Raw genomic sequence first — 15,224 nt, 5'->3', positions numbered from 1 at the left:
ATTTTGCTAAATGTTGTTGTGTTTTGTGAATCATTAATATTGATTTTGTAAAATGTTTTTTTTTTTTTTTTGTTATGTCATGTTTTTCTAGTGTTTTTGTGTTTTGCACCAGTGGGTCACTGTAGTTCTAAGACAGGATGTCATAGAAGAAAAAATAGCAGGTAACACCTTATATGTCACTCGACTGAATAGAACACAAGGTGCTCTTTCCCTGCAGTTAGAGCTAAAAAAAAAAAAAAAAAAATTAAAAAAAGAGAAAAGAAAGATGTCTTTCTTGTTCCTTCTCTTTTCAATGGACATCTCAAATCTGGTCACATACCTGGGTTTTAGCCTGTCTGTACAATGTCTCTTTCAATGCCTCAGATTCTAGAGAAGTGTTAAATATGTCTTTAACGTCAAAGGGCTGCTCGTCACTGGCTGCTTTACGTAAACCGTCCAGGCTCTTGGGAAAGGTGGGCAGACCCTCCAGGTCCAGGAGAGAGCCTTCCTCCTCTATACACCTGCACACCGAGGCATGGATGGAAGGCAGAAAAAAGGGGGTACAGATGGGTTTGAGAATGGATGGATGAACAGATGGAAAGATAGACAGAGATGGAACAGATGGAGAGTTAATCATTTAGGTAGCAGAAAAAAGTAATTGAGGAAGTAAGGATGAAGATGACGTGAAGTAAAGAGAAAAGAAGATGTGTGATTAATAAAAGGTTAACGGGTAAAGGGAATAAATTGAGTGAGGAAAAGGGGGTTGAAAAGAAAGCGAAGTAGACGATCTACCTTAACCTAAATTCTTTTGTCTGTTTTTTTGAAGCACTTGAAGGGAATCTATGTTCAGTCCCTGTTTTGCCTAACCTCAGTACGTAGCGTGTTTAGAATTACCATAATGCTTTTATTGAAGTAGCTAAAAGTGGAAGTTTGTGGCAAAAACTGTGTTAAGAGATAAACTACTCAGTATACATTTGCAGTGCTGGTTATTGTATAAGTTTGACTTAGCCTGTTTAACAAAATACACACCTGCGAGTGTGTTCATAGCTCATTGCTAATGGAGCCGTCTCCGTATCCTCCTCTTCTTCATCATCCTCATACACTCCCGCTGTAACAGGAGACGGGGACTCTGGCGCATCGTCATGCGACTTCTCTGTCAGGCTGCCTTCTTCTTCTTCCTCATCATCACCCTCCACTTCCTCTTCATCCTCCTCAAGCCCCTGGAGTCCCAGTTTGGAGTTGGACAAACTGTGGCTGGGTGGGCGCTCCTCCTCAGGCTGGTCTGACCTGCAGCGGTCAGAATAAGGAGGAAAAGGTGATTACAAATTACCTTTCAGCGATGGAAGTAAGCTTTCAGATCACATATGACATTCTGTTTATCTATCCATTTTGCTACTGCATCTTTCTTTTGGAAAATTGTCTTTACAGGAAAAACAAAATGTAATGGCAGTGTGAAGTTGTCTTTCAGCTTCTAGAGGAAATAGCTATGAGAGTGAGTAGTCTGCTCATTCAATCAGAAGGGACAGGAGAAAAAAAGACTAGAACCCTATTATTTTGTACATATGGTCTATCATGAGTCGACATGCCTTTTTTGACCATTAAAAAGAGAATGTAGAACTTGAAATTATTTACTAACAATAATCAAAACATGACATGGATTTCTTGTAGCTTGAGCATTATGCTCAGTCTGGCTCTGGATGCTTGTTACCATTTTCTAAACATCTAAAGGCATGACTCATCCCTCAGAGAGAGAAACATAAATAATCCGATGACAGCATGCACAGTCCAACTCCAGTGTCCACACAAACAACACGGGTGTTGACAGTCTGCCTGGAGCACTTTTCAAACGGCCCAAAGATGATTAATTGGCCAGCGCCTCACTAACAGAGCAGGAGATGGTGTGCCTCAGACTGGGTCCTTTACAAACCTCTACACTCTGTAATGGTGGAACATAGTCTGTGTAACTGAGGGAAGATGTCGGCTTGGCTGCAAACATGCTATCAGCACAGTACTATTATGGCCTGCCATCTGTACATTTTCCAGTCTACGCCCCAACAAACCTAGCTCCCCACTCCATCAGCCCCTGACCACGATGTCATGGCTCATGATATCATTTCCTTTGGGATGGCAAATTTACCCCTTCCATTTTTTGCCACACTGTGGACATTTATCAAATCAGACAGGATTACCTCTGGGAAAGAGTGCACAGGGACAGGATTGGGTCACACAGAGTGGGTGGGTGAATGAAAACAGAGGGACTTTTTTTGGAGGGGAAGTTCTTCTCTTTCAATCTAGATTAAATATCATCATAATCAAATTGCAGAGCCGGTTGGTGGAGAAAAAGTCCATGCCTATGAACAGGGATGGAAGCGTAGCTCTGACATTGGGGGCCCTGGGTTTTGTCATTTAGTCTAAACACGTCAGTTGGGTGTTTGTGTTAGTGGGCTGGGGGTAAGGGTACAGCGGGTGGATTGGGGGAAGAGCTCAATCATCAGTGGATCTCTGAGATAAATGCCTCAATCGGATTCCCCCTCGGGGTCCTAACTGCCAGATATTGTAGCCCAGTCCCAGACAAGGAACCAGCTCCAGCTGCAGTTTTTTCCAACTATGAAGCTTAAGTCCTGGTCTTAAGGATTAAGGTGTCGAGGAGGCAAATACTTCCTAGTCCTCCAACACTGCAGTGCTGAAAATAACTGCACATCTGTATCTTCTAATTGTTTGAAACTTCTCACCCTCAGAGCAGAAGTGCTGCCTCAGCATCATCTGCAACAGCCTGGAAACATGTTAGAGTTTTCATGTGAAAACAAAAGCTGCTAAGAACTTTTATTTGGACTGGCTATTTTGCTGAAAAAGGGGTTTTTAAGGAGGGGAAACTATCGTTATGAGGGTGGTTAAGAGTGATTACACATTGTCATCTATGAATGTGTGTTTGTGTTCAGCATTTGACTTCAGTCACTCAGAGGGAGAATAAACAGCAGGCTGTCTGGTGGGAGGACAGAAAGCGTAACACTTAGTCTGAATTACAGATATTAAAATGTCAAGCCAGCTTGTTGTGGATGAGACTCTGTATTGATCCCAGATGGCAGAGGGGCCAAATTGCCACTGGGTCTGCTGGTCATAATGTGTGTTGACGGGTGTGTGTGTGTGTGTTTGTGTGTGTGGGTGGGTGATGGAGGAAGGGGCAGACAGAAAGTGAGACTACCAGAAAGGAATTCACAACAAGAATGAGAGAGAAAGAGATAGTATGTAAAGTCAAGGAAAGAGGGCAAACCACTGCATGAGAGAGACAATTTTCATCCTCTTTTTTATTTTTCTTTCTGTCTGAAACTTCTGAACATTACCACAAATAGGCTAGTTACTAACACAAAAAGTATTTCTGGACTATGAGCAGGGAAGCTGAGCTTTCCATTCACAAAGCAGACCTCATCTAAAAGACATTATAGGGAGGACAGAGACATGAAGAAAATTGAGGAGGAAGATGATACAACTGCTAAAGAAAAATATCTTATTAAACAAAAACATAATCAAAACAGTTATGATATCCTTGGGGAAAAAAAGCAGTTTTGTATTTGTTTAACTGTTGCTAAGCATGTTTAAGCCAAGCGTTGCTAAGAGTTTCCATGTATTATAGATAGACAGAGCGAGAGAGGTCACCTGGAAGTCCAATTGCTTATTTTTTCTAAAGTTTTAGCTTGTCTTTCTGCTGTTTTATATCTTAAATGAGATGCCCTGATAAAGAAAGACATATAAAAAAGTTCTTAAGGATATTTAGCCAGTTCCTTCAGTTGTTGTAAGGATTAATGTCAGATAAAGTGAGACTCACAGATCAAATGTAATCACCTAAAGTCTTACAAAACTCAAGTGTGATCCGCTTGAGCGTGTTTTTGTCTTACCTCTTATCTGTGGAGCTGGAGGCCTGGTTCATCTCACTGTTGGAAATGAAGTTACGGATTTCTGAGAAGTACGACACCTCTTTCTCGTCCAAAAGTGCATGATTGTCTGGCTCGGAGTTTGGAGAAGATATGGTAGTTCCTAGGGTGGAAAGCATCCCAGACTGTTGGCTCACTGTTGGGAAACGCACCCAAACATTTACATGCATGCACACACACCAGTCATACATACACACACACACAGCAACAAAACACATAAGCATGATTAGTTTGATGATAGTCAGTTGTTCATTAGGGGGTTTAGGTAAAACATTACAGCTATTCTGCAATCTATTCCCATTGTAATATATTAAAAAGCAGTGATTATTCCATTTAAAGGGTAAAACTTGGTGAAAACTTATTTTATATAGAAAATGGTCAATGAAGAAATAAAATCTTTGAAAATTTCAACAGGAAGGCTTTTATGCAGTTAGAAGTCTTATATTTTCCTGCATGTTTTTACTTAAATATCTAATTTTGTATAAGGGAATACCACAAACAGATACCCCATCCCCCATCCTGCAGATGCAACTGATCAGAAAGCTGTTTACTGGCAGCCCACAAGTGAACATTCACAAAAACTCACACACACACATCTTACATTGAGATATTGTTAGCTTATTAGGCTGAATTTCAAGATAACTGTAGGGTTCATGATTAAACAACATTTAAAGGTTTAGAAAAATAAATCAACTGTGTCAAGAAAAATAATTTTGTGTTTTTGACATAGTCGCATAAACAGCAGGTGACATCCAGTCTTTTTGCAACTTGGTTGACTGAATTGACTGAATTGTGTGCTACTGCACACTTAAATCTGACTTGAAGTTGGGGATTAGTATTTATGAAGTGCTTATAATTAAGATTCTAATTATAACAATGGTGGCCATTTATATTTTATCAGTTAAACACTTTTAAAAATGTTAGTTCAATTGTGAAACATTTGTACAGATGTTTATACTAAAATATGCAATTATTCATTTTAAAAAGTTTAGATTCCAACCATAATTGGTAGCCCTACTTGACAAAACAAGGCTGTTTTGTACAGTAGCAAAGAAAAATAATGTTCCTTTATCACTTTGAATCATTCACAGCAGTAAGCTAAACATTTATCTAAGTGATGATTAAAAATTTCCAGCTGGATGATGTGAGCCATTTATTATTCCATCCATTAACTAAACAGTCTCTGTGTACTAACGACGCTGAGTTTGCGCTGCCTCAGTGTTGTCAGAGAAAATAGATGCAGACGTGGCAGACTGACCAGGAATGTTCTCATGCTCATGCTTCTTGAGATGGCGGTCGAGATTGGTTTGCTGACCGAAGCAGCGATTGCACAGGTGACACTTGAAGGGTTTCTCTTTGTTATGGATATTGCGGACGTGGCGTTGAAGATTGGATGAGATGCTGAATGAGCGGTCACAGTATTTACACCTGGCAAAGCAGTAAAGAGCAATGGATTGTTATTTTATTATCATGAACCTGCTGTGTTTCCCCCCAAAAAGTAAGATAACAAAACAGTTTATAAAAGGAACAAATAGGTTTACATAAATTTCTTTTACATTTAGCTCAAAATAAAAATAATAATAAAAAAAAAACAACAGAAGAATAATCTTCAGTCTCACAGAAAAAGGAGGAGTTAGACAATTTTAAAATAAGACTGAACTGGAACAGTTCTGAATACCTGTAGGGTTGCTCCCCTGTGTGTGTTCGTAAATGTCTGGTGAGATTTGCTGAACGGGGAAAGATTTTCCCACAGTACCTGGAGGGGAGAACGGACAGAATAAATGACTGTATGCATTTTATCATCACTGTGAACATTTGACTAACACTGACTACATGGGGGACTAACCTGCAGGCGTAGCGTTCCTTGCCTTTGCGAAGGATGGCGTCTGATAGGGAAGGTGGGGGTGAGCGAAAGTTGAACAGTGGATGGGCCGAGTGTTGCAGTGAATTGGGCGGCGTGTCCAGTTTTAGTGCACCAAAGCTTTCAAGCTTCTCTGTCATATTCTCCATGGCTGACATCTGGAAAAAAAAAAAAAAAAAAAAAAAGTCAATGGGAATCAAGAAATCTTATCTTTATGATTTATTATTAAGTCTTTCAGACTGGAACTACTTTGTTTTTCAATAGTTTAATTGGAAACTTGGAAGTAACAAGATTAAGTTCATGTACTATGTATAGAGGATAATAATTACATGAGTATGTTGTGTAAAACAGAGATAATAAAGTGCAAACAAGGGCATAATATAGAAAAAGGGAGGGAAAGAGACAGAGAGCGGAAGCTTTGAGGAAGCAGTATATCAGAGATTGGGATTGTTGTTTGTACCAAAGCTGGTCACCTCCTTGATTCATTACATTTACAAATGCTCAGGCACCTCAGGTCCTCAAGTTCCCCCCCTCCATATAACCTCAGCTTTAACTAATGCTTTGTTCTCTACCTCTTACCTTCTTCTGCCAGAACTGCTGTTTCAGGCTGGCCAACTGGCTAAATGAGGCATTCAAGAGCCATGATTTGAGCAGTACAATATAGTTTGTGATACCCCCAACTGATAGCCGCTTCCCTTCTCCTAGAAGCTTGTGAACAAAAGGGTACTGGCTATGTAGAAGTTTATTTGCCAAAAACAGCTTACATCCTTCCTTTTTTTAGTGAATACGGGATGGGAAAGACACAGGGACAGACACTCCGTCTCGATGTGTTTACTTGCAGTCTGAGAACTGGTGCAGGGGATCTTGGGTGATTCCGTCATGAGACTGAATTAGAGGTGGTATTGTGTTTGAATTTCTGGGAGGGTCACAATGGAGACACTCTGATATGAGATGTTTTTACATGGAAGCCAGTGAAAACATTTGATCCAGGGTGTGGCAATTAGAGAAGATGCCTTTGTAAGAGAGCCAAGAAAATGCCTGTTTGAGGCTTAGATTGTTATCACACTACGATGAAGTGTTTCTTCTTCTTACTTTTTTTATTATTATTGCAAAGTCAGGATTAATGTAACTGAGACTAAGTGATACAATACAATTATTGGCTTGCTAATTAAATGTATGAAAATTCTCTTACGTGCAATTTCATATATGCAAATGCATATTTATATAATTTTATCTGTCTGCATATGTACTAGATGTGTGTATTGCAAAGTCATGGTTGATAGAGGACACAGATTTCCAGGTCAGATTAAACCGTTTCCCAAACGACAGCCCCCCATTCTCCTGGACACAAACACAGGATGTCCTTGATGGACACGGTGCTATTATCTAGCAAGCCAGCCACAGAGAGAAAAAAAAAACAAAAACTTGGAGGCGGTTGACTTATTAGTTAGTCTGTGGGCTCCCAGTAAATAAAACAATGCCACAACTAAGATTAGCATGGCCAAGAGAGGCAGTTTCTTACAATTCAAACAGTTATTATTCTCTGTGTTATTAATACTATCATTCCTTGTAATCAAGATTTGCAGAGGTGGGGACGGTCTGGGGACAGTCAAACAATGTGACTGATTATCAAAGGGCCTGCAGTAATAGACTGTGTCTTTTGGAAAAATAAAGGTAGAACTGACGAGGTACACAGGCGCCATTTAGTAAACAAAGGGAAAAAAAAATCATACAGAACCCTTGAGAAAATAACAACACAGTGGAATGATTGCACAGAGGACCTTATCAATTCAAGCTGCAGCAGCGTGGGAGGCAGGAATGAGAGATTTTCACATAATACATAGTTTGAAAATAACAGCAAATACCACATGGGAATAATCTGCATGTATGTAATACCTGGGGGTCCACTCCTGTTGGTGATCCCTTGTTGTAGTTTTTTGTTCAAGATGAACCATTTACCATTTCTACCCACGAACAAACAAAGAGTCTTCTGTGGTTTGAAATATAATATAAGTTTACCTGTGGATGGAAGAGTGGTGGTGAAGGCCTGAGGAACTTCTCCTTCAGAGCTCCAACCGGATCGAGGAGCTTCCTCTTCTCCACCCTGCTGGACCAACAGCAAGGCAGAGGGTTACGTACCAAGGTCAGAGTTTGTTTAAAAGCCCAAATCTCATATTGACATAAAACTCTCCCTTTAAAATTTGCATACTGCTTATGTGAAAACAGAAGGGTTTTTATCTTTTGTTCTAATCGGGGCTGAAATACCTGTAGATGGGGTCCATGAAAAATGCTGAGGGCTTGGCGTAGTGCAGGGGTGGTGGCTGGTGTGGCTGTGCCTGTGGCTGCTGGTGGTGATTGATGGAGGATTGGTGCAATGACTGCGAATGAGGGTGTGGAAAACCAGATAGAGTTTCATCCTTAATAGAGGCCCCTTTCCCAGGTCCATAGATGTGGTTCTTTCGATTCTGAGTCTCGGCTGGCACACCATTATGACCACTGCGGTTCCTGCTGCCAATGCTGAGGTCCAGTGGCTGTTCTTCACTGCTAGAAATTGCTACAGGTCCACTACTGCTCCCAGTACTGCTGTTGAGGTTTGAGGGGTTTGTTGTTGGGGTTGGAGGAGTTAACTTGGCCTCCTTGGGTTTTGTGGTGAGATCAAATGGAGACTCTGCAGTAGGAGCAGGAGCTGCAGGGGAACTTGAAACCATCTTGTGCAGCTGCTCACGAGGGGACTTAGGTTCAGGTTTAAAGAACATGCTAGGATTGAGATTGCCTCGGTCAGTGCTAAAGGGATAGAGGGAGTTGTGAAAGTTAGGTAGGAATTGAAAAGGAAACATGGAATGGTAGGGCAGTGGGCCCATCTTCTTCTCCTGATGAAGTCCAATCAAACCTGGACCAAAATATTTTTCAGCAATAGAAGCAATGGCTTTGATGGAATCCGTTGTGACTGCATTGGTGTTTGTGGTGGTGGGTGGGAGGGCTTGATCATCAGGTGGAGGGAAGAAGGAGTGCTGGGATGATGCAGCAGCAAGAAATGGACGATCAATAGAGAGGTTCCCTGAACTAGACACGGCTGACATCAACACACTGTTTGTATCTTCTAACTGGTTTGCTTCTTGACTTAATACCGTGCCAGATGGCTTCCTCCTTTTACCACTACGTTCACGTTCACTCTCTCCTTCACTCTCTAGGTCAGACCCATCACCTGAAGCAGTACCAGTGGTAGTGTCCAAATCTGTCCCACTCGTGGTATTAACATCTTCAAGGTCGCTACCGTCAGACATGTCTGCCATCTTAGATTTAGACTTGGCTTCTCCACTCAAAGACAAATCAAGTTTGTTCTCCTTTTCTTTGTCTTCCAGTTTACTTGAATTGTTAACTCCATTGCTGTTTGTGGAGCTAACAAGGGACAGAGGAGGAGCATCTAAGGGACTCCGAGGAAGCTTCACTTCCTGACTGCTGTTGCCCAGTGGGCTCTTTATCAGCGGACTAGCTGGTAATAATGGTGGTCGTGGATACAGTGAAGGGGGGAATATACCTGGGAATCCATGTGGGAGGGATGGGAAGCCATGGGGTCCTGGAGAGAAGGGCAAGCCAGCATGAGGATGAGGTCTTGAGGGAAAATAGTCAGTGAAGCCTAAACCTGATTGGTTTAGACCTGGAAGGTGGGGGTGGTGGGACTTTGCTTTAGCCATGATGGGGCTGGAGCTCATCGGGATGCCAGGGTTGAACATCCCAGGTGGAGAGCCGTAATGGTTTTTGCCCTCACAAAAGCGACGGTGCTTGTTGAGGGAAGAGGTAGTGCTGAACAACTGCCCGCAGTCCTTACACTTGATCTGGGTACGGCAGTCAGCATGCATACGCTTGTGGCGGCAGAGGTTGGAGAACTGGGTGTACGATTTGTGGCACACCTCGCCTGGGGGAGCAAAAAGACAAAGCCCATCAGGGCCTGGTTAAACCCATTTTAACACTGTCTCTAACTCTTTATACCAAATCTACAGCAATACAGCGCAGACTACTTTAATGTTTTTTATTGTACAACTTCGACCACTCATTAAACAAAACTGCAAAATGATGCTTGATTTACTGTATATATTTGCTATAATAGATAATTAACAAAAAGTGAACATATTTAACAGACAACATAAACGAAGTATTAATTTAATTCCCTTAAAGGAGCAATTAAAGTCTTTAGCACTTAAAAAATTGCCAGATCACCTTTATATCCTTTTCATTACCGCACAAATAAAGGATTTAATTACAAAATTAAACAATACACGTATGATCCCTGGGCTTGCATGCTTAGTTCAGTCATAAGCTAAATTATAAAGATGTTTAAAAAGCTACAAAATAAATTGTTCCGAATCTTGCAGCCATTAACCTCCAAGGCCCTTACTTACAGATAAAAGGTTTGACACTACTGTGGATGTGCTTATGCTGCTTGAGGCCTGATGAAGTGGCAAAGGTCTTGCCACATTCAGGGCATGTGTGAGCCCGTGCCCCCACATGCTGGGAGCGGATGTGGCGCTGCAGGTTGCTGGGATCTGTGAACACCTGAAATGTAAAATGATAGTATGATAATACATTGTATGCCATAATGAATGTTGAAAAATTTGTCTATTAAAGGTATGCTACATTTTTAGAATGATCAAATTTCTGTAAAAATACCAGAGGCCTAAGAACCAAATCAGATATAGCCTGTGTGTCCTGTGCACAACTTACGTGCTGGGTGTGCTGTACCTTATCACAGTTTTCACACTCAAAGCGCTTGCCACTGTCATGTGACATCTGGTGGCGGATGAGGTTGGACTTCCAGTTGAAGGCTTTGGGGCACTGGTCACACTTGTACTCCCGCTCCTCTGTATGAACTATCATATGCTGCCCAAGACTTGATAAAGAAGGCAAAATCTTATCAGATTTGTATTGAATAAAAAAGTGGAATGTTTGTGCTAAATGTATATATATATATATATATATATATACATATATACACATATATATATATACATATATACACACACACACACATATATATATATATTTTTTTTTTTTTTTTTTTTGTGCAATCTGTGTACCTGTATTCGTTTGGGAAAATCTTCTCACAGTCTTTGCACTCGTGAACAGGCTCATCGCTGTCTTCACGTTCTTGTTTGAAGTCATCTCTTAGTGCATCAAAGATGGCACCTGCACTGGAGCACGAGTACTTCTGATGCCGCCGCAGCTCAAGTGTTGAGGAGAACAGCTCATCACAGTCTTCACAGCGGTACATCTGCTCGTCTGCACACACACACAAAGATTAATTGAGCTTAACATGAATTTTATGAAACATTTTCATGCTATGTAGCCAGGACCACTAACTCCAAACCTCTTGAACCAGTGCCTGCAGGTTTTAGATGTTGGAGGCTTGTGGAAAAAGCTTGGATCAGGAGTGCTGTAGCTGGGAAACATCTAAAACCTGCAGGACACTGGCCAAAGAGGTCCAAAACTGAGAGTAGCCAACAATTCTGAGATTGAAAAAAATTATTTTTTAGCAAGTACAGCTTTTTAAAGTTTATAAGCGAGAATTCAGATGTATTAGAATGTTAATACAGAACTTTTAATCCTGAACTGGTTTTAACAAATATGTTTTATGAGAGTCAAGACAATACCATCTTAAAGAAAGAACCAAAGAGCTGATCTGCATCATTGTGTTTGCAAACTCCTGTAGGCTGCATGTTCCCAAAGAAGTGTCTATTTGCAGGAGACTTGAAAAAATATTGTCATTACTTAACAGGAAATCTATTCTGATTTTGTGTTTTAGTAGCAGCTTAAAGAGACTGGTTTTACAAATGCTAAAAGCAATAATCCTGCAATTGACATCCACATAAAATGAAAATCAATTAGCTGTGAAATGTGGCCTTCATTAACACTGCTAATTACTTGTAAAACCACGAGTTTGCTTCAGTCTGGAGGTGTAATGGCACACAGGGGAAACAATAAGGGGTTGGTCTTCCCCTTCTATGTTGATAACCTTTACAATACTTCTCACCAGCAAGGTCAAATGAATAAAACTTGGAGCAGCTCTTTCAATAGCAAGTTCCTGAGCCAGACGCCAAGTTCAACATATCAGGGGAAAGCCCAAAGGAGTGTCTTTGTGCGCATGAATAGATGTGTGTGTATGTGTGTGTGTGTACTTTTGTTTCTCTGAGCACTTTCCAAACTAAATCACAAGAAACAGAGGTAAGCAAGGGCTCGCCGGCGCCAACCCCATGGTGGTTTCAGCGCCAACCTGCCATACCCTCCTTGCCATGACCCAAGCAGCACCCTCCTGAGTTGGGCCCCCAGGTCCCCCAACATGCCACACACACCCATCCATCAATTCAAGCTGCACTAAATGAGTTTATCCAAAATGACTTACAGTGCATGGCTCACCTGTTTTCTACTGCATGTGACCATTTATCCAGCTGGAACTTCTTGGAAACATTAAAAGGGCATTAGTGTAGCAACATCAGTGTGCCTAACCTTGGGGAGAGGAGTAAATGACCCTCTGGTCAATGGACCATTACACTGAGCCCAAATACTAAACTAACTAACTTGCCTTGACACCAGTGAGAATGTATTTTGATTAAAATGGAATATTTTATTATATTATAAATTGTTTCTGAATTAAACATTAGGATAATTCTAAGAGTGGAAAATGCATATAAAAATGTTATTCATGCACAATGAGAACAATACATTATTACCGAATTTAGAAGAAAACATTCTGTGCATGTTGTCAACTCCTTTAGTAGCAGGAACATTGAATAAAGGAATGAAAGGAAAGGCCTTTGAGTGTGCATGTATGTGAGGATGCTCATAAACAAAGGCACTTGCTTGTGCGTATCGGCGTGCCAGTGTTTTTTCAGTTAGTCCAGTCTGTGCGGGTGGGGTGGGGTTATAAAGTGGAGACTAATAGCTCTCTGGGAGACGAATGGAGGCACAATTATGTGCAGTTTAGCAGCTAATCTGGGAGCATGGGTGAGGTCTCCGGGGACTCCTCAAGTCCTCTACTTCAAATTCCTTCTCCGATAAGCCAGACACAGAGAGCAGGGCTGCACTGCCAAGCTCCCACTCGGCCCTGCTACCTCCCTCTGTCTCACTCAAACAAATGCATGGAGACAAGAACTGAAAACATCCCCACAGTGGATGGACTTTTGTCTTTGTGCTTTTAATTTTCTGTTTTTTTTTTCTTTTTTGTCTTTTCTATTCATAGCAAAACAATAAACCACATGTAATTGATTTTTCCTGTCTGCCTTCATCCTTCTCTCAAACCAAGATGCAAAACCAAATACTTTGGCTCTGACCTGCACATTTTGGCAGGTATAATTTTCTCTCTATGCCTCCCTCCCATTGTATTTCACGAGCACACACAGGGATTAACTAAACATATAATTTGTAAGCATGTTTCATCTTTGATGCACACCTACAACATGCCAATCTGCATCTTCAAGATAATCACACTTGATTTGAGTTTCTGTTGTCTTCTGTTCACTTGGTATGAAGATCTGTGTATAATTCATGGGGTGACCTGGTGACCTGCAGAACATCTAAAAAAAACATCCTGTTCTCCATCACTTAGTGAGCAGTGTATATATTTAAGTAAAATATTTTTTCCATCTTTGGTTTCAGAAACAAAACAATCTAATCTGGAAATAGCAGTTCATCAACCCAACATATTTATAAAAATGCATCAGAACTAACAGCCCTTTTCTGCTCAAGTGAAATTTGAGAGACAACAAAGTTAGATCTATATTGAAAAACTGACCAAGATAGGTTATAAGATGAAATATATTCAGTCTGGTGTGCAGTACAGAGAAAGAAGTTGTGAGTTTCAGTACCCACTCAGATAAAATAGAGAGTGAAGGCAGCAAAAATGACATTCACTTTGAAAAGTGAAGCATTTTGCAGACAACAGCACAGCAAAGTGTAGGAGAGAACTTTAGCCACTTCTAAGGCAACATCAAACTTACAAAGAAATACAAACAGTGAAACAGAGGACAGATCTACAGACAAAAAAAATAACAAATCTACAAAAAAATAAAAATAAATAAAACACTGATCTGTCCCACTAGACGTGATTTCCAGGGACTTCAGTCAAAGGAATCGGACATTTAATGCAACCCGGTAATAAACAGTATGGAATTTGGAATTAGATTTAAAATATTTATGTCACAACATTTTGCTAAACACTGAATGCAACGCGCGCTCTTGGTTGTAGAAGCCAAAGAACAATCCATCAGAAGTGTGTTGTGAAGGGAAACGATTTACCTTTCATATCTACATGCAGATGTGATCGCTGAGAACATGTGATCCACCCCATTTATACACAGTGTAAACATGTCAGTGACTTGTATTTAGTTAGTCTTTTTGCTTTTTAGTCCCACATGATCAGATCGTTATTAGTTGGTCAGTTTCTGGAGTATTACCAATCTGCCAACAACACGCAGTTACAAGAAGGAAAAGAGCCATTCATTTAAAGTTTCTTTTTAACCCCTTATGTGACAAAAAATGGGTGACTTTTTTAATTGATATGACAGACTATATAATGACTTTTCTTCTTGCGCTACCTGAAGTTTTTTTTTCTTTCCTTTGCTCACGTGATGTAGTCTCATATTCGTGTGACTGCCAAATATGCGAGTTTATGTTTGATCTGACTTGTTTTAGGCAAAAAAAAAAAAAAAATCGGAAAAGATTCAGCAATATTCAGCGATGGAGGCCCATTCCATTGCAAGATTGTTAAACACACTGCAGACTCGTACATGTAATGTTTCCTTCGTAACTGGCAAGGTCGATAACGTCATTCAGTATTGATGTGGAATTTAATTATATCCTGGAAATGTATGGCTCAAATAACTTGCATTTCTTGATGAAGAAAAAAAAATCTTGGATAAAGTTTTTTATTTTTATTTATTTATTTATTAATTCTTTTTTAATTCTGTCAGCTGGCAGCAGCAGGATGCAGGCTGGAGTTTGTTTAAAATGTGCGCTAATGGCGCGCATTAATCTTACCTTGTAGGTTAGGTGCCATGGATCCCTCGGGGAAAATACCGTCCTTCATATACACTAAAAGCTCCTCCCCTGCTTCGATGTCCCGGACAGCTTTATAATAAATCTAAGGACAGAGAGAAAAGAAAGATGGAAACTTTAAGTCAAAGTCGAGATGGAGACAAGAACAAAAACAAACAAACAAATAAGCATAAATGTTAAAAACTTCAGGGAATACACCCCCTCCTGCCAAAATATTCAGTATTTGAGTTTATTTCTATTTTATAACACAATAAATCCTATTCCTGACTTAGCTCAAGAAAAAAAAAAAGAAAAAAGAACGAGGAACAAATTTTACTCTGAAATAATCTTAAATAAAATAAGAAGAAAAAATAGCACTGCATTCTGTCTCAAACAACTTCGCACCGTGGATATTCAAAAACTAAAAT

The 15,224-nt window shown here is 40.3% G+C and overlaps 1 protein-coding gene across 9 annotated transcripts in view; it reads right to left on the bottom strand.

Annotated features, from left to right (window-relative positions):
• The window catches only part of prdm16 (PR domain containing 16), a 173,015-nt gene that overhangs the window by 3,447 nt on the left and 154,344 nt on the right, over nt 1-15,224 (bottom strand). For 2 of the 9 annotated variants that reach the window (XM_042003683.1, XM_042003691.1), the window contains 12 exons: nt 14,800-14,902; nt 10,845-11,046; nt 10,492-10,657; nt 10,170-10,323; nt 8,035-9,718; nt 7,789-7,876; nt 5,755-5,927; nt 5,587-5,664; nt 5,167-5,336; nt 3,873-4,044; nt 1,009-1,266; nt 320-500 (listed from right to left, as the gene is read on the bottom strand). In XM_042003683.1, the coding sequence (XP_041859617.1) occupies nt 320-500; nt 1,009-1,266; nt 3,873-4,044; nt 5,167-5,336; nt 5,587-5,664; nt 5,755-5,927; nt 7,789-7,876; nt 8,035-9,718; nt 10,170-10,323; nt 10,492-10,657; nt 10,845-11,046; nt 14,800-14,902 (3,429 nt within the window). The remainder of the gene's footprint in view (nt 1-319; nt 501-1,008; nt 1,267-3,872; nt 4,045-5,166; nt 5,337-5,586; nt 5,665-5,754; nt 5,928-7,788; nt 7,877-8,034; nt 9,719-10,169; nt 10,324-10,491; nt 10,658-10,844; nt 11,047-14,799; nt 14,903-15,224) is intronic. The other 7 variants (XM_042003687.1, XM_042003684.1, XM_042003688.1 and 4 more) reach the window with 7 other exon arrangements.

Source organism: Melanotaenia boesemani, chromosome 13 (genome assembly GCF_017639745.1).
Source record: "Melanotaenia boesemani isolate fMelBoe1 chromosome 13, fMelBoe1.pri, whole genome shotgun sequence".
In the NCBI taxonomy this organism is placed as follows: domain Eukaryota; kingdom Metazoa; phylum Chordata; class Actinopteri; order Atheriniformes; family Melanotaeniidae; genus Melanotaenia; species Melanotaenia boesemani.
This window is presented reverse-complemented; position numbering and strand designations above follow the sequence as displayed.